The 21,573-nt window shown below is 39.0% G+C and overlaps 1 protein-coding gene across 1 annotated transcript; it reads left to right on the forward strand.

The window, feature by feature from the left end:
• Positions 1-393: 393 nt before the first annotated feature.
• Positions 394-19,908, forward strand: LOC111996077 (histone-lysine N-methyltransferase ATXR2). The gene is made up of 14 exons (XM_065764191.1): positions 394-439; positions 682-1,269; positions 10,390-10,475; positions 10,568-10,935; positions 12,157-12,269; positions 12,365-12,396; positions 12,576-12,727; positions 13,527-13,614; positions 16,599-16,647; positions 16,744-16,798; positions 17,032-17,101; positions 17,217-17,286; positions 18,070-18,146; positions 19,355-19,908. Exons 1-14 carry the CDS (start codon positions 394-396, stop codon positions 19,412-19,414), a joined length of 1,854 nt encoding a protein of 617 aa, XP_065620263.1. The 3' UTR covers positions 19,415-19,908.
• Positions 19,909-21,573: the final 1,665 nt, after the last annotated feature.

The following is a 21,573-nucleotide window of genomic DNA, read 5'->3' on the forward strand; positions in this document are numbered from 1 at the left end:
AGCAATGTAGGTCTGAGATACTGTGAAGATGGGGATTGGCTCTTACAAAGACAGGAGGGCGAAGTGGTAATTCCCATTGTCGCCTTCCTCGAAGGGGGGATGAGGATCCCCATGGGGCCAGTGATGAGGGACTACCTCACGCACTTCCGGTTGGCCTCCACCCAGTGTGCAATAAATGTCTTTAGGATTTTGGGCTATGTGGACGCCCTGAATGAGAAGATGGGCTAAGGTTGACCTACCATGATGTAAACTGGTGCTACAACCTTCAGCTCCTTAAGGGCAATTCCTATTACCTGAAGACGAGGGATGACAGGGTATGGCTCATCCAGTGCCTCCCTGAATCCAGCAAGGGGCTGAACGAGGATTTTCTCATCGTGTCCGGGGAGTGGCACGATGGCCTTCACTGCCCAACAACGGAGGGAATACCAGGTGGGGCAGTGTGAGTAGAAGGGGTTTCAAGTTCTCATCTTTTTCCTTCTCCTTTTTTTTTTTTTTTTTATACTAATGTGGCGGCGTTTTCTCCTTGCAGACCCACACGCTTTTGAGCGCCACTTCCACCTGGTCAACCGGGAGGATTTGCAGAAGGTGCTGAGGGTATCAATTTTATAAACGAGGATGACCATCAAGTTAGAGCCGCCCACAAAATCTTGGGGTATACTCCTGTCCAGAAATCATTCCCAGTTCCGAAGCACGTGATCCGAGCCAACGACCCTCGGCTTCAGAGAATTACTGTGACCGAGGACAGATTTCTGTTCCCCGAGAAGCCCTCCGATCCAGAAGTTGTTAACCTAGCCGTCCCCTCTTTTTCCCAAGTATTCGCCAAGGCTGCCGAGGGGGATCCAAAGAGGGAAAAGGACGCGTTTGACGTTTTCGCCCGGCTTGATCAGTCTGAGGACCCTCCCAGGGACTTGGGCGACCCTTGTTTGACCGAAGCAGACCTCCTCGCTTCAGAATCCCCTCCTCTGCCAATAATGGGTTACAAGAGGAAGCCCCCCACCAGCTTGTTGGACCTGATCGAAGGCCAACCGGGGAAGTCCCAGCAGAAGCTTCCTCCTCCTCCTTTGAAGACTAGGTCGACTTCCGCCCAGCAGAAACTTCCCCCTCTTCCTCCTCCTCCTTCCCAGACGAGCTTGCCTTCTGGGTTCGTGCCTGCTGATCCCAAGAAAAAGAAGGATAAGGTCAAAAGACTTATGGAGGATAAGCCAGTGTCCTCGCAGGAGGAGGACAACACTCTGCGACCATCCAAGCAGATTAAGATAGGCGGCAAGAGTTAGGACAGGCAGGTCGACACCACCTCGTCCGAGGCTCAGGCCTAGCTCCCAGCCCCGATACTCCATGGGGAGCCCCTGAGGGATGACGCCTCCCTCAGGGACTTCAACGAGGGCGAAGGCGCGCACGTGGCCGACGCGCTGGAGAGGTGCCTGCTACTCCCAGCGGACATGGCCGAGCTTGATTTTTTGAGGAGTAAGCAGGTCTTCCTCAGCCTTAAGTGGTGTCTGGGGATGGTAAGAACTATAATTTCGACTCCTTTCCCTTTCCTCTCATTTTTTTTTTCTTTTTTTTTTTTTTTTTTTTTAGACGAGCTTGCCTTCTGGGTTCGTGCCTGCGACCCAAGAAAGAAGAAGGATAAGGTCAAAAGCTTATGGAGGATAAGCCAGTGTCCTCGCAGGAGGAGGACAACACTCTGCGACCAGTCCAAGCAGATTAAGATAGGCGGCAAGAGTCAGGACAGGCAGGTCGACACCACCTCGTCCGAGGCTCAGGCCTAGCTCCCAGCCCCATAGCTCCATGGGGAGCCCCTGAGGGATGACGCCTCCCTCAGGACTTCAACGAGGCGAAGGCGCGCACGTGGCCGACGCGTGGAGAGGTGCCTGCTACTCCCAGCGGACATGGCCGAGCTGATCTTTGAGGAGTAAGCAGGTCTTCCTCAGCCTTAAGTGGTGATCTGGGGATGGTAAGAACTATAATTTCGACTCCTTCCCTTTCCTCTCTTTTTTTCTTTTTTTTTTTTTTTTTTTTGAGTTGGGCTTATAGTGCATTGGCTACTCTGGCAGGCTATCAGGCCACCTATAGGTTGGAGGAGGCGGCCAACGACTAGGGAAGGCCCTCGACCAGGAGCGTGATAGGCGCTTTCAGGCTACCGACTCTGAAGAACTCCAAGGCTGACCTCGCCAAGGCCTGAGAGGACTTGAAGGCGATGACAAGGCTCGGGAAGCCAGAGTCTGGTCTTGAGGGTGCCCAGAACAGCTAGGGAGCAGACGAGGCGCTTGGGCGAGGGGAGGAGCAGCAGTTGAGGATCGCGAGGGAGCTGATCGCCGATTTTAAGCTAAGGTGGCTACGGCCGAGGGGGCCCAGAGGGAGGCAGAGTGGGCCAGAGATGAGGCTCACAGGCTAAGGTCGAGGCGATTTTGGCAGGGAGGAGGCCTTGGCTGCCAAGGAGGAGGCCGAGACAGCTACGCTAAGGGGTGGCTGAGATAGAGACCCTTTATAAAGCTCAAGTTCCGGGAGTATGTAGGCGCTACTGCTCCTAGGTCTGGGCTGAGGCCCTCAAACAAGCTGGGGTGGAGGCCTCGTCCGACCTGTGGAAGGCGGAGAGCGTGTACTACCCCTGCTATCCGCGAGGCCCCCCTGATGGCCCGAGGCTGGGAGATTGTTGAGGAGGTGGGGCTGCTGAACTAAGGAAAACTTCAGCGAGGAGGTGCCCCAAGAGGTAGCAGAGGTCCCTTCCGATGCTCAAATCCCCACCACCGAGGAAGAGCCATTCTCGCCGTACCCCTGCAGGCCGTCCCTTAGGCCAGGGCTCGGAGGACTCAGAGATTGCCCTGTCCAGCCTGAGCAGAAGAGTAGATCCCCCGGCGTATCAGTCCAACTTACCCTTGCTGCTTGCTTGATCTTTTTCTATGCTTTTTCATCTTATGTTATTTTATTTTATTTTGTTGTTCTTCCTTTTTTATTTTTATGTAAGGTGGCTCTTGCCACGCAACTTCTATAGACACATTGTTGTAATGGGAGTTTAATTCCCCTTCTTATTTATTTTGGTTGCTTATTCGTTTACATGTATCTGCTTCCTCTCTTTTCTTTTTATTTGCCTGAATTTAATGTCGGCCAATTGCATCAATAACAATGATAAGGGGAAAGAATGTATGCGTGGGAGTCCCCTTATGTCCCAAGGGTTAGGTAGGGTTTTGATCATTTCCTAACTTAGGATATTTTGAAGTAACTAGTTTCCCTATAGGCTTGAGTCCGAGGACCATGCAATGCCTTGGTTCTGTCTAACACTTAGGATATTTTGAAGTAGTTAGTTTCCCCATAGGCTGGAGTCCGAGGACCAGCAATGCCTTGGTTCTGTCTAACACTTAAGATATTTTGAAGTAGTTAGTTTCCCTATAGGCTTGAGTCCAAGGACCATGCAATGCCTTGATTCTTCTAACACTTAGGATATTTTGAATAGTTAGTTTCCCCATAGGCTTGAGTTCGAGGACCATGCAATCCTTGGTTCTGTCTAACACTTAGGATATTTTGAAGTAGTTAGTTTCCTCATAGGCTTGAGTCTGAGGACCATGAATGCCTTGGTTCTGTCTAACACTTAAGATATTTCGAAGTAGTTAGTTTCCCCATAGGCTTGATCCGAGGACCATGCAATGCCTTGGTTCTGTCTAACACTTAAGATATTTCGAAGTAGTTATTTCCCCATAGGCTTGAGTCCGAGGACCATGCAATGCCTTGTTCTGTCTAACACTTAAGATATCTCGAAGTAGTTAGTTTCCCCATATGCTTGAGTCTGAGGGCCATGCAATGCCTTGGTTCTGTTAACACTAAGATATTTCGAAGTAGTTAGTTTCCCCATAGGCTTGAGTCCGAGGACCAAGCAATGCCTTGGTTCTGTCTAACACTTAAGATATTTCGAAGTAGTTAGTTTCCTCATAGGCTTGAGTCCGAGGACCATGCAATGCCTTGGTTCTGTCTAACACTTAAGATATTTCGAAGTAGTTAGTTTCCCCATAGACTTGAGTCTGAGGCCCAGCAATGCCTTGGTTCTGTCTAACACTTAGGATATTTTGAAGTAGTTAGTTTCCCCATAGGTTTGAGTCCGAGGACCATGCAATGCCTTGGTTCTGTTTAACACTTAAGATATTTTGAAGTAGTTAGTTTTCCCATAGGCTTGAGTCCGAGGACCATGCAGTGCCTTAGTTCTGTCTAACACTTAGGATATTTCGAAGTAGTTAGTTTCCCCGTAAGCTTGAGTTCGAGGACCATGCAATGCCTTGGTTCTGTCTAACACTTAGGATATTTCGAAGTAGTTAGTTTCCCCATAGGCTTGAGTCCAAGGACCATGCAATGCCTTGGTTCTGTCTAACACTTAGGATATTTCGAAGTAGTTAGTTTCCCCATAGGCTTGAGTCCGAGGACCATGCAATGCCTTGGTTCTGTCTAACACTTAAGATATTTCGAAGTAGTTAGTTTCCCCATAGGCTTATCCGAGGACCATGCAATGCCTTGGTTCTGTCTAACACTTAGGATATTTTGAAGTAGTTAGTTTCCCCATAGTCTTGAGTCTGAGGACCATGCAATGCTTGGTTCTGTCTAACACTTAAGATATTTTGAAGTAGTTAGTTTCCCCATAGGCTTGAGGTCGAGGACCATGCAATGCCTTGGTTCTGTCTAACACTTAGGATATTTTGAAGTAGTTAGTTTCCCCATAGGCTTGAGTCCTAGGACCATGCAATGCCTTGGTTCTGTCTAACACTTAGAATATTTTGAAGTAGTTAGTTTCCCCATAGGCTTGAGTCCGAGGATCATGCAATGCCTTGGTTCTGTCTAACACTTAGGATATTTTGAAATAGTTGGTTTCCCCATAGGCTTAAGTCCGAGGACCATGCAATGCCTTGGTTCTGTCTAACACTTAAGATATTTCGAAGTAGTTAGTTTCCCATAGGCTTGAGTTCGAGGACCATGCAATGCCTTGATTCTGTCTAACACTTAGGATATTTTGAAGTAGTTAGTTTCCCCATAGGCTTGAGTTCGAGGACCATGCAATGTCTTGGTTCTGTCTAACACTTAAGATATTTCGAAGTAGTTAGTTTTCTCATAGGCTTGAGTCCGAGGACCATGCAATGCCTTGGTTCTGTCTAACACTTAGGATATTTTGAAGTAGTTAGTTTCCCCATAGGCTTAAGTCCGAGGACCATGCAATGCCTTGGTTCTGTCTAACACTTAGGATATTTTGAAGTAGTTAGTTTCCCCATAGGCTTAAGTCCGAGGACCATGCAATGCCTTGATTCTGTCTAACACTTAGGATATTTCGAAGTAGTTAGTTTCCCCATAGACTTGAGTCCGAGGACCATGCAATGCCTTGGTTCTGTCTAACACTTAAGATATTTCGAAGTAGTTAGTTTCCCCATAGGCTTGAGTCCGAGGACCATGCAATGCCTTGGTTCTGTCTAACACTTAGGATATTTTAAAGTAGTTAGTTTTCCCATAGGCTTGAGTCCGAGGACCATGCAATGCCTTGGTTCTGTCTAACACTTAAGATATTTCGAAGTAGTTAGTTTTCCCATAGGCTTGAGTCCGAGGACCATGCAATGCCTTGGTTCTGTCTAACACTTAGGATATTTTGAAGTAGTTAGTTTCCCCATAGGCTTGAGTCCGAGGACCATGCAATGCCTTGGTTCTGTCTAACAGTTAAGATATTTCGAAGTAGTTAGTTTCCCCATAGGCTTGAGTCCAAGGACCATGCAATGCCTTGGTTCTATCTAACACTAAAGATATTTCGAAGTAGTTAGTTTCCCCATAGGCTTGAGTCCGAGGACCATGCAATGTCTTAGTTCTGTCTAACACTTAGGATATTTTGAAGTAATTAGTTTCCCCATAGGCTTGAGTCCGAGGACCATGCAATGCCTTGGTTCTGTCTAACACTTAGTCTAGTCGTCAGAATGTGAGATATATAGTTATAATAGCGTAAGCATTTGAATCCAAAAAGGCTTCTTCATTAATAATAATACCTTTTCAGGTTATTTACATTCCACGGACGAGGTATAGGTTTTTCGTCTAGATCTTCTAAGTAGTATGCACCTATCCCTGTTACTAACGTAACTCGGTAGGGCCCCTTTTAGTTGGGTCCCAGCTTTCCCCAAGAAGGGTTCTTAGCAGCCCCTACGACTTTTCTCAGCACCAGGTCCCCTGGTGTTAGTGGTCTGAGTCTCACATTAGTATCGTATCCCTGCTTGAGCTTTTGTTGGTAATAGGCCAGCTGGATCATCGCTCGTTCCCTTCGTTCTTCTACCAGGTCCAGGCTCCTCCCCAGCCGTTCATCATTGCTGCCTGGGGTGAAAGAGCTCGTCCTTAGCGTCGGGAAGCTTGTTTCCAGAGGGATCACCGCCTCGGCACCATAAGTTAAGGCGAAGGGTGTTTCCCTCATTGACTGCCGGGGCGTGGTCCGGTATGTCCAGAGAATGTGGGGCAGCTCCTGTACCCATCTCCCTTTAGCGTCGTCCAGTCTCTTCTTAAGCCCGCTGACGATGACCTTGTTGACGGCCTCGGCTTGCCCGTTTCCCTGAGGGTAGGCAGGCGTTGAGTATTTATTTGTGATACCAAGCTCATGACAGTACCTCCTGAAGGCCTTACTATCGAATTAGAGCCCATTATTCGAGACAAGGGTGTGGGGGAAAACTTCACTCGGGGGTGTCGTCGACCTTTGCCTGTAGTCGTCATCACTTTCGTCGTCAGAGGGTAAGTCAAGGCTGGGTTCGAGTCGCTTTCACTGTGCATGGCGCAACTTTCTCTTGAGATCATCTATCTCTTGCTACATGGCCGCCTTATCTTCCTGCCTCTAAGAGGCGTGACTCTTGTCCTCCCGCGGTCTTGCGGCTGGGTTGTTATCGCTTCCCTGGGACACGTGGCCGCTTTTATGCGTATGGCTTTCGCTAGTTTGTGAGGTGTGCGCGCTTCCTTCTCGGAATTGTCCGTTCTCCTCGTTCTGGCCGTGCCCCGTGTCGCCATAGTCGTTCGGACGTTGGGGTCTTGCTGGTTTGTGTCGATGGGAACTCCCTTGGTGAGGGTCTGACCCTACCATGCCTGGCTGTTGTCCTTACTGACGCACGAGTTCTTCCCACAGACGGCGCCAATTGTAGGGACCAGATTTCGGACACTTCTTCAGGTTGAGAGAGTGGACCCAAGTTTAGCTTGCCCTTCAATGAATTTATAGAGAGTGGCCTTAAGAACTAGGCCCTAGTAAGGGGTACAACTGCCCTGCATGGTTGCATGTGGATTTATCAACTTAAACATGGATTGAGATGCATAATGATGCTCCTCAGACTGGTCTTCCGAGGCTTGATGTTCTTATTACTTCTTTTAAGATCGATTACAAAGGTTCAGAGGGCACAGGTCACTACGGAACTTCTTAATGCCGATCTCCCATCCCCCTTTCAGGAGAGACTCCTTACGTTATATACCTCTCTAAACTGATCCTAACCCTCCATTTGTTGATCAGGCAGGTCACCACTTGAGAGCCTGTCCCATCAGCCGCATTCCCATTCCTCCAGTGGGTTGCAGCACCCAAGGCAGCACTGTTCAGGAGTCCTGTCCTCATTAATGCGGCCAGGACGTTAGTTGAGGGCATTCAATGCAGAGGTGACAGCTCGCCTAAGGCTTGCTCCTTCGCCTTGCTCCCATCGCCGACGCGTGGCACTGGACCCTCTCCTTTTCAGATATTAAAGAAGACCCCTTTTTGGTGGGGTGGTGCTCGTGTTCTTCCGAGGTCTCGGATGCCCGAGGACGAGGCCATCCTCGGATATGTTTCTCGGAGGCTGGTCCTCACGCTTTCATCATCGGACCCCTCATGCATCCTCAGCGCGGGTCCCTGGGCCTGGCTTGGAGTGGGCCAAGGCTACCTGATTTTCTGGCCCCACAATTTCAATTACAATAATCACAACTTGCTAATATGAGAAATTGTGAAAATTTAACATTATTCACAAGGCAATTATGGGGATAGTGCAACAAATAGTGTAAAAAGGATTACTTCATAGCTTATTAAAGTACCTTTAAAAGAGTCGATATCAGTTTTTTTATTAGTCACAAATTAGATACTTAAAACGAGTGGTAATAACTACATATAATGATTCATATAAGTATTAACCAATAAGATACCAATTGTATTGGAACCACAAATTAAAACATTAGTTTTTGTTTAGTGACCTTATTAAATTACAATATCTCTAACTCTAATCACTAGGTTAAAAAAAAAAGGTTTAACATCTTCATCTTGTGATTCCTTTAGTTATTGACTAACATATATTTCTCTTTCTAGATATATATATATATATATATAACAACTCCACAAGATCATCACATTCACACTATTATTATGGGGACCACTAGAATCCTTTTCTCTTTTCAAATAAATTCTTGCTAGAAAATTTTCTCTTCTCTCTGTGGGTCATATAAGATTCTTAGTTTCTACACTTAATCTCTCAGCACCAATTAATATATTTGAATTTAGGGATTAGCATTTTCATTCAATTATATGTGTAATGTGATTGTTTGTGATCACATTCATGCATGCAAATAGATAGCATTTATTTGTTTTTTTTAATGTTCAACGTTTTCAAACAAAGTTTACTAGTCCAATTCATACATATTTTTGCCAATTTTTGTTTGCATTAACAAGGTAGTTGACACCACCGCACACGCTTAGTGTGCGATGGTCACTCCACCAGTATAAGTGCTTGTAAATTGTGAAGGATAAGGGCCAAAATTCAAGTTTTTAAGAAGGAGTTTCACACACATATACATTGATTAAGCTATAGTAAAATTTCTATCTTGAAAAAAAAAAAAAAAAAAATGTAGCCGACATTATTGACAATTAAATTTAAAACCACATAGTGGAGTAATATTTAATTTCAACTTCTACCCATAGAAAATGCAGATTCATTCCCTTTAAAGTTTAAAATAGTTTTTAACCCAATTCACTGTTCTTTTTTCATTTTTGGATTTTAAGAATTCATTTTTTTTGTCTCGTTATGTGTGTGTAAGGTGGCTAAGTGAGCTGAGGTGGCAGAATAATTGGAATGGTTGTGAAATAGATTGTGAAATATTTTTGACTTTACACATATTAGTAATTTAATAAAATATTTATAGATGAAAAATATTAGAATTACAAAATTTTTTACGATTTATTAATATGACGAGCAAGTAAGAAAAAAATAATGTCAATCATTTGCTCAAATGAAAACTAGTAAAAATATTATAAAATGTTATCATTGGATATAAACTTTTTTGACAATGCAATCATTCACTTTCTGACTTCAATGTAGATCAGACGCCACATCATTTTACAAGGAGATGCCCAAAAAAAAAGAAAAAAAAAAGAGGTGTTGCTCGTTATTTATTATATTTTGGAATGTTTCGTTGAAATAATTCAATTGTTACTAGTGTGATTAGTTCAAAATTTAGCTCCATGGACTTGGACATTGAAGCAGAATAGGGTACATTCCCATTGCGGATTCACTAGCTTCGGTCCAGTTAACAGAGTGTTAAACGTGGGATAAATATAAGCAAGCAGGAAATTTTATTAGAACACCACAATCTCAGTTGCAGGACCCCAAGCCTAAAGCCCAAAGGCTTAAGCCGTGAAAAGAAACTACACATTAGCCACTAAAAAACAATAAACAGACCCCACAAAAAGGCCTTGTTAATTGTTATACAGTGCAGACAAAGGAGTAACTCCAAGCTATATTTAAGGGAGTAATCTCCCTTAAATCAGCTACTCAAGTTTTAGCTTCCCATGATCTGATGCTATGAACAATATACTTTCTTCAGATTTGATCAGTTCTGGGAACAATTTTGTTTCTTTGAATCCAAATATGGTAAAAAGTAGCAATAATTTTTTTTTTTTTTTTTTTTTTATAATTATTATGAATATTGAAATGTGTTAAATGAGACACACACACAAACTATAAAGCTTGTAAGTACAATCAACGCAAAAAATGGCCATCGCCTCTTTATAACAAAACATAAATTACCCTCTCACTTACAGTGATCGACATAGAACATTACAAAAGTTAATTGAGTTTTTCTCTCAAAAAGGACTTACAACTTGAAAGCAGTGAGCTTCATGTATGCAGTTACAGTGATTTTTATTTTTTTGGAATTTTGGGTGTAACCTTTTTGTTTATGGTTGTATTTTAATGGAATAGGTTTTTTATTTATTATTTTTAAATAAGTGTATGTTAATGGAATGGTTAACAATATGCAACAATAAAAATATTTTAGGTCAGCTTTAGCAAACTTTGAAAATCTTGTTTCTAATTCTAATAATTTTTGTTCTAATGAAGATTTTCTATTTCTGATTTGCATTGCAATGGTTATTATGACACATTTGACGAACTGCAGGTTTATATGCTGACTTGGACTTTAAGGAAGGAGAGCTTGTTTTGAAAGACCAAATGCTTGTGGGAATACAACATTGTTCAAACAAGGTTTTTTACATATTATTCTGATTTACTAATTTTTGTTTACTTTTTTCCCCCTGAAAGTTAACACATTTCCTATTTTCCTTTTCACATTGCAGATCGACTGTTTAGTGTGTAGCTTCTGTTTTCGTTTTATTGGCTCCATAGAACTTCAAATTGGAAGGAGACTTTATTTGCAAGATTTAGGAGTTTCTGTGAATCATGAATCTGATCTGGAGACCTTTAAACACATAACGGAAGATTGCTGCCGAACTGATTCCTCTGATGGAGAAGACAATTCCCTTATGAACAACCATGACAACTTGGGAAATTGTGCTTCTAGCAGTTCCAAAGAGAGATTTCCTCTCCCTAGAGAGGTTGTGGAATCATTAATGAATGAGGAATTGGTGTTGCCTTACTCCAAAGAGTTCTCCTTGCCTCCACTTGTTCGATGTGCCGGTGGCTGTGGAGAAGCTTACTACTGCAGGTAACACTATCTTTGCATGATGAAAAATCTTTTCTTGCTAATTCATGTTTTATTGAACCAGAAAGTGCAAAGCCAATTTTATTTTAATTTATACTATATAGTTTAAGAAGTTAATTGTATATTTTTTATTGTTCCACTTGATTTTATTATAGGTCTTATTAGTTAATTAGGTTATTAGTATTTTTTTATATTCAATTTTCTAGAATCGAGGTTATTTTTGTGATACAATAATTGGGCTTTCTTAAGTCAATTAAATATTGGGTTAAGTCATAGTAGTCAATATAAGCACACTGTTGTACTCCAATGGAGATAATAGAAGTTTGCTTGATTAATAAAATTTCCATGGAAATTTTCCCAATGGTTTGGTGTTTATTTTTGTTGATTAAAAATAGGGCTTTCTTGCTCGGTGTTGATTAAAAGCAAGCATAGGTGCTGATTTGTCGATTATTTCTTATTTTTCTATTATTCAAATTTGTTGTTGCATCTGTTCCAGTTTTGTCCTGTGTCATTTATTTTACCACTGGCTGTAAAAGGGGTTGCATTTTAGCAATAACTACCTGAAATGTAAGCAATCCAAAATGAATGCTTGAAAGGCTCTTAAGAATTTGATGAATTTTTTTTCTTAAACACCACTTTTTAGTTTTAGTGATTCCTTAATGTCTAGCATTTGCTTTTACAGTAGTTAATATCTCTACATATTTTTTTCCCTTTTAAAATTGTTGTTATGAAATCAACAAGGCCATATAAGAAAGACATGAGGTGGTGTTTTCTCTAGCACAGGCATCAAGTCTTTGACATAGCCTAAAAAGACCAGAAACAAAGAAAAATGGAAAATCTGTTACCTAATAGTTGCCATGCCTTTTTATTTATTTATTTATTTTTTTTTTTTATAAAGAATCTATTTCAATTTGGGTGGTTTGTAATAGTTGCCACGCTATTACATGCACAACTTTCATGCTTGTTGAGGTCTACAACTTGGAGGCACATTCTTGTTCCATAACTGGCGGGAAAGCTACTGGTTTAAAGCCAAACTGCAAATAAACCTGATTTTTAATTATGCAAAAATAAAATAAAATTGAGTAGACCTAATTTTCACCATATGAAACTGTTCTGAGTAAGTTTCATCTTTGAGTTTTCTTGGAACATGTGCTGTTGATAATTCTTCTTTTTAGGCATCAAGTATGAATTAATCAATTGTGATAATGTTGCCAATATTTGTAGCAAATCATGTGCAGAGGCTGATTGGGAATTGTCTCATTGCCTACTTTGCGCTGGGGAGAGTTCAAAATCATTATGTCGGGAGGCACTTCTAAAATTTATACAGCACGCTAATGGTAAGGTTCTAAACTTGTAGGTTATGGCCACCACTAATAAAATTATTTTCTCTCTCTCTCTCTCTCTCTAAAAGTTTTTTCTTCTTGTTCTTTAGATACAAATGATATTTTCCTTCTTGCTGCAAAGGTACGTTTGTAATTATTGCAAGTATTGCTTTTGATCTTCCTATTTCTTATATCTCATGGTTTTCATACCCGTGTAGCATGAGGTTACCCCAATTTCTTGATGTATGCCACTGTTTCTAAGAGTAATAGTAACAGAGGGAGGTCCGAATCACAGCCTAATACTTCAGATTCTAATTTCAGGTTATCTCTTCCACTATATTAAGGTATAGGAAGTTGAAAGTGACTCATCTCGAAGAAAGGGAGAAGTGTGCTACACCTAATGTTTCAGACCATTCTGATATATCTTTACTCTTGGAGGCATGGAAACCATTATCAATGGGACACAAGAAAAGGTAGTTGTGATCCAATGCTGACTTGCTATATTGTAATTTGAAAGGAAAATCTGTACTACCATTGCATTTGTGAACAATACTTCAACTATTGGAGTACTTCATGTCTTCATCACCTATAAAAAAAAATATATTGTAGTATCATATTCTTTCTTGGGAGATACATGATGTTGGCCCAAGGAATTTTCACTTTCTATAGTGTAGTATGTCATGACAGCTTCCAATGCATGGTAGTTCAATTTTACCTTTTCTTCACATAGACTTAACCGGCTTCAGGATGCCAGTAAATCCTTAGAGAATTATTGGTCTATTTTCAAATTACTCACATATAATCTGATTGTATATAGAGATCTTCCATTGAACAGAAAAATCCTGAACTTATTAATTGTCAAGGATTTGGACTTGCCAACTTGTATTGACTTAAGTTTGAATTTCATCGAGTTAACATTTCTTGAATTCTCTTCTATAATCATTCTTGTCTGTATAACTAACTTCTGTAACATCGTTTACATGCTTGTAATGGTAATATTTAATATCTTGGAAAGTTTTTGGAAATATTTTTTTATGTTCTTTTGAATATTACATTTCATTTGTTGATAGCATAGCCTGACGTGTGGATTGTGAAATAGGCCACCATATTGTTCTAAACTATTCTTTCCTTGATTATCGAAAAAAAAAACTTTTCTTTCCTTTGATATAGTTCTTTATCTTTTCACTTTTTTGGTATTGTTAAGACTGTATAGGAAGACACTTTTACTATTTGAAGTAGTTAGAAGAAACACTCACTCGGGTCTATATATAGGTGGTGGGATTGCGTTGCATTGCCAGATGATGTTGATTCTTCCGATGAAGCTGCTTTCAGGATGCAGTTAAAAGAGCTAGCATTCAAAGTAAGACTTCCTCGTATAGATGTTGCATGTGTTGACATAAACATACTCAATTTATGTTGAGTGATTCAGTTGCTTCCAAATACAATAACTAACCTTGCTCTTTATGTATCTGTACCTCAGTATTCTAACTATTTTGGGCAGTAGACATTTTCTTTTTACATTATGAACCCCCTTCACCTCGGTCTAGGGAGAAGGGGCAAGGGGTGATTATTTTCCAATTTCCAGCTGTCTTTTGAAATTTATTTTTGGCAGCTTAAAATTTTTCTTGTTCCTTTTTGGCATGTTCAACACATTAGTTCTGATAAATTATTAATAGTCCATAAAGCTTAAGCTATTAAGAAATGGTGAATTTAATCATTTAACTATTGTTCTAACACCCCTTTCACATGTATGCCTAGACTCCCACCTTGCTCTAATATCATGAAATATTACCAATTGTCCCAAAAGCTTAAGGTGCTAGAAAAAGGTGAATGTAATTATTTAACCATTTTTCTAACAATGTATAAAGCTCATAATCAATGCTCTAGTTAAGAATCACTTTTCCAATTGATGTTGCATCAGTTTCAACACCTCTTCATAAAATTGTTAAGAGGAAAAAGAAAGAACTAATAATTAAATTGGGAAACATGGAATTTCCTATTAAAAAAAAAAAATGGGAAACATGGAATTCTTAATTTCTTTTTATTCAGTCTCCTCCTTTCTTGGCCTACCTCTTATGCAATTGCTCTTGCTTCTAATTACATTCATTTTTCTTCACCATGCTCAAAATTTCTAACTTTTGAGATTTTATTTTCAGTACATATGACATATCACTTTAAGTTTGGCTACTAGATAGAAAATTTTGTGCCTTTTCCATGGTTTTTTTTTTTAACGTTATTTCTTTTCTGGGGGTCCTCTCTAACTCAGAAATGTTAGTCTTTGTGCTATTGACTTAGATTGTTATTTCTTAAAGATGATCTTTGCTGATGTAGGCTTCAATCTTCCCCTATATATAAATCGTTTTTTTCCAAATTTCTATGTTGGCATTCTTGTATCCTTTTTTTGTTAAATTCTAAAAGTTATAAGCAGCCACTAAAGGTATGGATGCAAATCTTGTTCCAGGTTTTCCTCATTATACTAAAATGATAGTGAAATGAAGATGAAACTGTCCAGTGAGTGGTAGTCATGTTTGGGTGTGACTCGCATTATATACCTTACTCCTAAGGTGCCAAAGCCAAACCCTTTGTAAGTGGATTCTTTGAGGGAAATGAATGTACCAATGATCACAATTATGGGTGTGATTGTGACTAATGCAAAATATCTGTGTTCCTCCGTCAGCTAGCCCCCTGTCCCCCTTCTTAGGTGTATATCATGCTGATGGCTTCTCAGGTGAAAAAGTATTGGCAGGCGTTAGGGGATTCAACACTCTGCTATGAGAGAAGGGCTTCCCTTTACAGAGATTGTACCATTGAGTGTAATTTGAAATAGCACGCAGCAAACCGATTTTCTCCACCTTGAAACCCGCCGCATGCTATCCGAGTCCTGCACTCACTGTTTAATCAGTTTTCCTTAGAAAAGTGATCTTCAAGGTACCCTTAGCTGCACCAATCCATACATAACTTGATGCGAGAACCCAATATGTTGATCATGCCTGGTTGTTATTGTAAAGCTTTTCATCATATAACCTTGGGGTCAGAAGTCAGAACAACCAACTCTGCCATCGATGGTCCTGGTCTTTTTACAATTATCTTGCAAATTTTCCAAGGAAATCTCTGGCCTATCCAGGATATATATTGATGCAGGGAGAATTAATATCATCTAAGATTTTATTATTTTAATGTAAAATAATTTTGTTTTTAAATTTTGAATTTGGTAATGCTGAGGGTTTTAAGGGATTTGATTAGATGCTTTGCATTTTAGTATAATCCCTAAAACCGATTTAACTGGCACTCTTGTAATGGTGAAAGGTATTACAATTTGAATAAGAATAATTTTATGATGAGTTGAGAATATGTCTCCTCCTTTGTTCTCTTTTTTTGGTGGTGATGCCAAAGGCCTAAATGCCTTTAGGTGGTGATGCCTAGGGTTTGCAGGCAGATTCTAGGTGGTGAAGCATAGGATTTTTTCTGTTGCCCCTTTTTTTCCTTTTTTTCCTCTTTTTTCTCTATTTTCCTTTTTTTTTGCATCAACTTGGTATCAAGAACAAATGCTAGGCATCACCACTGAAGGGTGTTTGATATCACCACCAAAAAAAGAGAACAAGGGAGGAGGCATATTCTCAACTCATCATATTCAAATTGTGCTACCTTTCACCATTACAAGAGTACCAGTTAAATAGGTTTTAGGGATTATACTAATATGAAAAACATCTAATCAAATCCCTTAAAACCCTCAACATTAAAACAAAATTCAAAATTTAAAAACGAAACTAATTTTTCTTTAAAAATAAAATCTTGGATGATCTTAATGCTCCCTGCATCATATATATTGCCTTAGTTCAATACCTTTCCTCTTCCATTTTAAGATATTTGTGTTTCTAGGTCTTACCTGAGACACTACCATGTTTCCCCAGCCTCTTGGACCATTTGAATTTGAGTTTGGTAGAGGAAGTGTTATTTCTTCCATGTTTTTTTTTGTCCAGAGTTGTTCAGATCTGTTAAAAGTTTGGAATCAGCTGTACTGATCTGTAGGACATACTTACATAGAGCAATTATAATCTTAAATTGTCTGTAGTCATGTATGTATCTTTGATCAAAGTGGCTTGCATAGCCTTATACAATGGAATCGTCAGGGTTTATGCCTGTCACATGAACCAAAAGATAAATTCTATTCACAACACAAGCTTAACATATCAATCTTTATTTCATTAATGCAACAAGCATCGTTGAGAATGATAGGGAGCCTCTGCTCTTCCTGCTGTGTTCCAAATTAATGATGATGATAATATATATTGCACCACTATTCTGCTCTATTCTTTTTTAACTGTTCTCTTTGAATACTTTCAGTCACTGCAGCTTCTCAAGGCAGCCATCTTTAGCAAGGAATGTGAACCACGTATCCTTCCAAATGCTGAATCTATTGAAATTTGTTATTTCACTGTAATTATGCTTAAAGTTCCTATTTATGTGTGAGGCCTTAACTCCTACCAAGTGTTTTCCCTAGAGATCTATGGGCAAATTATTGGCATGTTTGAACTGAATAATCTGTAAGAGTCATGCTCTGTTGCGCTTTTGCTCTTTATAATGCCACCCTTATAACATGTAGAGTATTTGCAATAAAATTGATGATTGCAATGGCATGATTAATTGAAGCAAAATTGCACTATTTCCTTTTACAGCATATATGCTTAAATTGGAATCATGTGGCGTGCCAGTGTAACTTTACTTCAAATTCTTTTTTTTGATAAGTAACTTTACATCAAATTCTTGTATGTTTCAGTGATTTGGTTGTAGCATCCCCAGTGGAAGATTACTTTTTATATATTGATGATCTTCCATATCCTGAAAAGGTTAGAATTTATGGCCTTATATCTTTCTTTCTTTTTTGTTTTTTTTTTTGGGGGGGGGGGGGTTTGTTGAACAAATAGAAAGTTTTAATGTTATTCACCTTAAAACCAATGGCAGCAAGAAGCTGAGAAAGTTACACGACCATTTCTTGATGCTCTTGGAGATGACTATTCAGTTTGTTGCCAGGGTAAGATGAACTTTAATACAGAATCTTTGTCCACATGTATAAACAAGTATTTTCTCTTGCTTGTATTTTTTTTTTTTTTTTTTTTTGCCATTTAATGTTGAGCTCTCTTATGGGGGTGGTTTAGATGTGTATTCTTTAATAGCTGTTCATGATATATGCTTTTGTAAAAGGTGTTGAACTAAAACTGATCTGTTTTCTAAATGTTGTTCAGCTGGTGGCTTGAATATTGGTTTTTGACAAGTCATTGGTTTTTATGGGAGTGGTAACATGTTTTCCTTCAACATTCAGCAATTAGGAAAAAGTAGGTTTCAATGGGTCCTGTTCAAAATGTGCAGAAATGGGAGAACTGCAAAGCATTTTACTGTATTCTTTGTCGAATTGAAAACCCTGCTAGCATTGCATGCAACCTGTATCGAGTTCTATAATACATTGCAACATGTCAGATATGGTTTTCTGCAGTCTTAATAAGCTCAGAGTTTTTAGTTTTATGATTCTTCTAATATGTCAGTTGTCAGTCTATAGTAATTTTTTGTATCTGAATCAAATAAGATGAGCAAAAGCTACTCATATGTCTTAAGAGAGTTTCTCTCTCATGCAACCTGTCTGTTGTGATTGTGGTTGCCTTTTTAGCAGGTTATGGTAATTTCAAATTGGAACTATCTGCATTTGTTTTTTCTTTTTCTTCTTCTTCTTCTTTTTTTTTTTGGGTGGGGGGGGGGGGGGGTTGTGTGGGGTGATGGGTGGTGTTAATATGATGACTAACATAATTTAATTTTGTTTTAGGTACTGCATTTTTTCCTTTGCAAAGTTGTATAAACCACTCCTGTTGTCCTAATGCGAAAGCATTTAAAAGAGAAGAGGTATGTGAACCAGAAGTTACATTTTTGTAGCTTTTGAGATTATCTGCTTGAAGTTGAAAATTTACACAGTAAATGAAACTTGGTTTTGTCTTTAAATGTCCAGCTAATATGCTGTCGTAAAAAATTATTTGATTTATTGACTATTGATGTCCAAGTTCTATCTATCTTGTTTTCACTCATAGAATTGGTGAATTTTATCCAGCATACAATATTGTAGTGCACTCTGAATCCACAAACCCACCTGAATTTTTCTAGGTCTAGTTTGCTTGTTTCCATTACTGGCTTTCATTTAGGTTTGGAACTTGAAAATTTTATTATCAGGATGGATTTAGGTTAAATTCCTGGGATTAGCACCAGGATTTGTGGTTTGATAAGTCTATGACAGGACCATATGCTGAACAAATAAAAACAATATATTCTCCTGAATATTTAAGACTGGCCAAAGAAATATAGCAACATGTTCTGTTAATTTAACTTTTTTATAAATATAAATTTATTTGAATTACGCTGTTTTCTGGCAAGTCAGATTAGTGGAAATCATCTTTAATTTAGTTGAGACCTAGTCGGCTATAATTACTTGAACAACAAATTTTAGAGTTGATTGAGCAACATCTTGAAATACAGCACATATTGTTTTTCCCATTACCAGTGGGCTGTCTGTTGAACAGACAACACCTGGTTAAATCATGCTATCCCATCACATTTTATGTGACAAGAGTAGGCTGGACATTGGGATGTGTAGAATTTAGAAACCAGCTCCTGGCATGAGCATAAACTGCTGAGCCATGGCCCATGACAGTGAATGCCCTCAGATTATCTGGCAACTAGTTCTGGCAGGTGGGATCAGTTGCCCATAGATTTTACTGGCTAGAGATGAGTCCATAGGACTTCATTTTAGAGAGGTTCCTTACATTACATATATATACACATACACACAGCACGTGTGCTGTAATTATAGATGTGGAGTACGTGATTATTATAGCATGTATATAGTAATTACATATATCTCATGAGTTGGTTTGTTGACTAAGACATGTAAAACAAAGTGTTTCCTTAAGTATACCCTGGGTTAGAAATTGAATTCATGTACAAACCTATATTGATAGGCATATGAATACATCAAACATGATTCAGCAATGCCCATGGTAGTTTGTTTGTGCAAGGAGGCTTGGTTTCCCCTTTTCATTCATATTTGTTCTCCATTCCAGGACAAAGATGGCCAAGCAATAATTATTGCACTCAAACCCATTTGCAAGGGGAAGAGGTAATTCATTTACACAACTTTTGCCATTATAGTTCACTTCAACTGATCAAAAATTACCCAAAATGGAAACTCCACGTGAGCTTTTATGTGGAAAGGTTTTCTAATCCAATTTGTAGATTTTTGATTAAGCACCATTTAACATTTTCAAGCATTTTCAGGTTACAATTTCATATGTAGATGAGGACCTTCCATTCGAGGAGAGGCAGGCATTACTTGCTGATTATGGTTTCAAATGCAAGTGTCCCAAGTGCTTAGGAGAAGAGCAATAACCAACAAATTGCCTACACTTAGAGAAGCCATGATACCTGTACAATATTACCTTTGAAAGAACATTAATGGCACCACATCAAGCCTCCGAAATTTTTTTTTTTTTTTTTTTTTTTTTTTTTTTTTTTTTTTTCAGAATTTCGGTTTCTGATAGTTGTGTTTTAGACAGTCCTTATTCAGAGAATCAGAATTGACGATAATGTTGATATGTGAAAATTGAATACTTACTCTTTTCATGGTTAGCCAATTCTCTCTCTCTTCTCTTTTTTTTTTTTTTTGGGTAGCATATTTAATCGAGGAATGTGGTCATGATGGAAATGGTTCAGGTAGGCCATCTAAATGCTTGTCTAATAAGGAATTCAATTCTACAGTAGTTTCTTGAATGAAAATTCCACATAATAGTCTCTATCCGATATTCCTACCCAGTTTCTCAATTTCTTTTCTTAAACGCTTTCTTGAGCTTCGATTCCCAGTGACTTCATCTTCTTCGGCTGAACAAATGGAGGCCATAATTTTTCTTTACAGTGGAATCTATTCTCAAATTTGTGGTCAGAAGTATGGATGACTGATTTTGGGCGTAAATGGAGGAGTTAGGAGGGGGACCTAGGCCTAGGGTTAAGAGTTCAAATGGGCTCATAGAGTATCTGATACCTTTCTATGGGTAGTGTTGGGTTGTCTTGTTGGACTTGACCTTGGGCTTGCATGTAGTACGTCACTAAAGTACCTAGCCTTAAGAACATTTTCCCTTTTAATCACTAAGTGGGCTTGTGGATTTTATGTATGGGCTGAAACTAATTGAGGCCCATTGCTGGAGATCCCTAGCTCAAACCGAAAACGACCTCTATCAACTCCTTGAACTAGAGGCTCAATGAAAGAGTCCGGGTATTCTAGTATGTGCCCGGCCAAGGGACGGAACCAGGATCTAAATTGGAGGGCCAAAGCTTTGATAAAAAAATTCTTTAAAATACAAATTAGCATAATTTAATGTTGAAAAAATATCAACAAAAGAGAGGAGAAACAAAATAACCATTTAGTAATACATTTTAACTTAATCATTTAAAAATAGAATTTAACATTCTTTTAAATAACAAAAATCATCTATAGTTGATTTTGTACTAAACTTTGCAACAATCTCCCTTTAAATCCTAATTTTCTTTTCATTAGTAAAATTTGTAATACTAATGGCTATACACTACACATTAGCACCAATTTATTAACTCAATTATTCAATTCCATAATACCCCACATAAAATTAAACTAATTTACTAATAAACAACCAACAACAACTAGTAAGTAGTAAGTTAAAAAAAAAAAAATTAAATATTTTAAGTTAAAAATTAATAGCCAACACACCTGCCATCCCACCCCACACACTAATTAATGACCACCCACACACCCCATTCTCACTCACTACAAGTATATTAACTTGGTTTGTAATTTGTATTCATCTATCTTTCTTCTTTTTTGCTTTGCGCATTTTTTTTTTCTTTTCAACAAAAATAGTCATATCTTATTCACAAAAATTCAAATAGTCAAATCTTAATACTCATAAAAAAATAACTTGGATCTAAGAAAAAAGAGTAAGAAACAACCAACACAGTAACACAAATGTTGTAGTATAGTTGTTTGCCAGTTGGTTTTATCATTTTCATGGGCCAATTTGTAACTTATTGGGAGGAGGGGGGCCAAAAATAATTATTTTGGGCTCAATTGTTAAACTATTCACTAAATGTGGATACTATTACTATTTGTTAAAAATTCTGGTAGGCGTGTGGGGAGGGAGCCATGGCCCCCCTCAGCCCCTTACCAATGATCACTTAGAATCAAATCTTTCACTTTTTGAGCTTTTCCAACATCATCCTCCCTCTAAGAAGCTCATTGGTCACTAATAGCTAT

This window comes from Quercus suber, unplaced genomic scaffold (assembly GCF_002906115.3).
Source record: "Quercus suber isolate HL8 unplaced genomic scaffold, Cork oak 2.0 scaffold_544, whole genome shotgun sequence".
Taxonomy (NCBI): Eukaryota; Viridiplantae; Streptophyta; class Magnoliopsida; order Fagales; family Fagaceae; genus Quercus; species Quercus suber.

What these genes read in the sequence shown, in the direction of transcription:
- LOC111996077 (XM_065764191.1), top strand. Translation starts at nt 394, where the DNA reads ATGGCCTTCACTGCCCAACAACGGAGGGAATACCAGGTGGGGCAGT. An exon ending in TTTTCCTTCTTGCTGCAAAG is followed by an intron (nt 12,397 to 12,575) that starts GTACGTTTGTAA and finishes TTCTAATTTCAG; the next exon opens with GTTATCTCTTCCACTATATT. An exon ending in AAGCATTTAAAAGAGAAGAG is followed by an intron (nt 18,147 to 19,354) that starts GTATGTGAACCA and finishes TCTCCATTCCAG; the next exon opens with GACAAAGATGGCCAAGCAAT.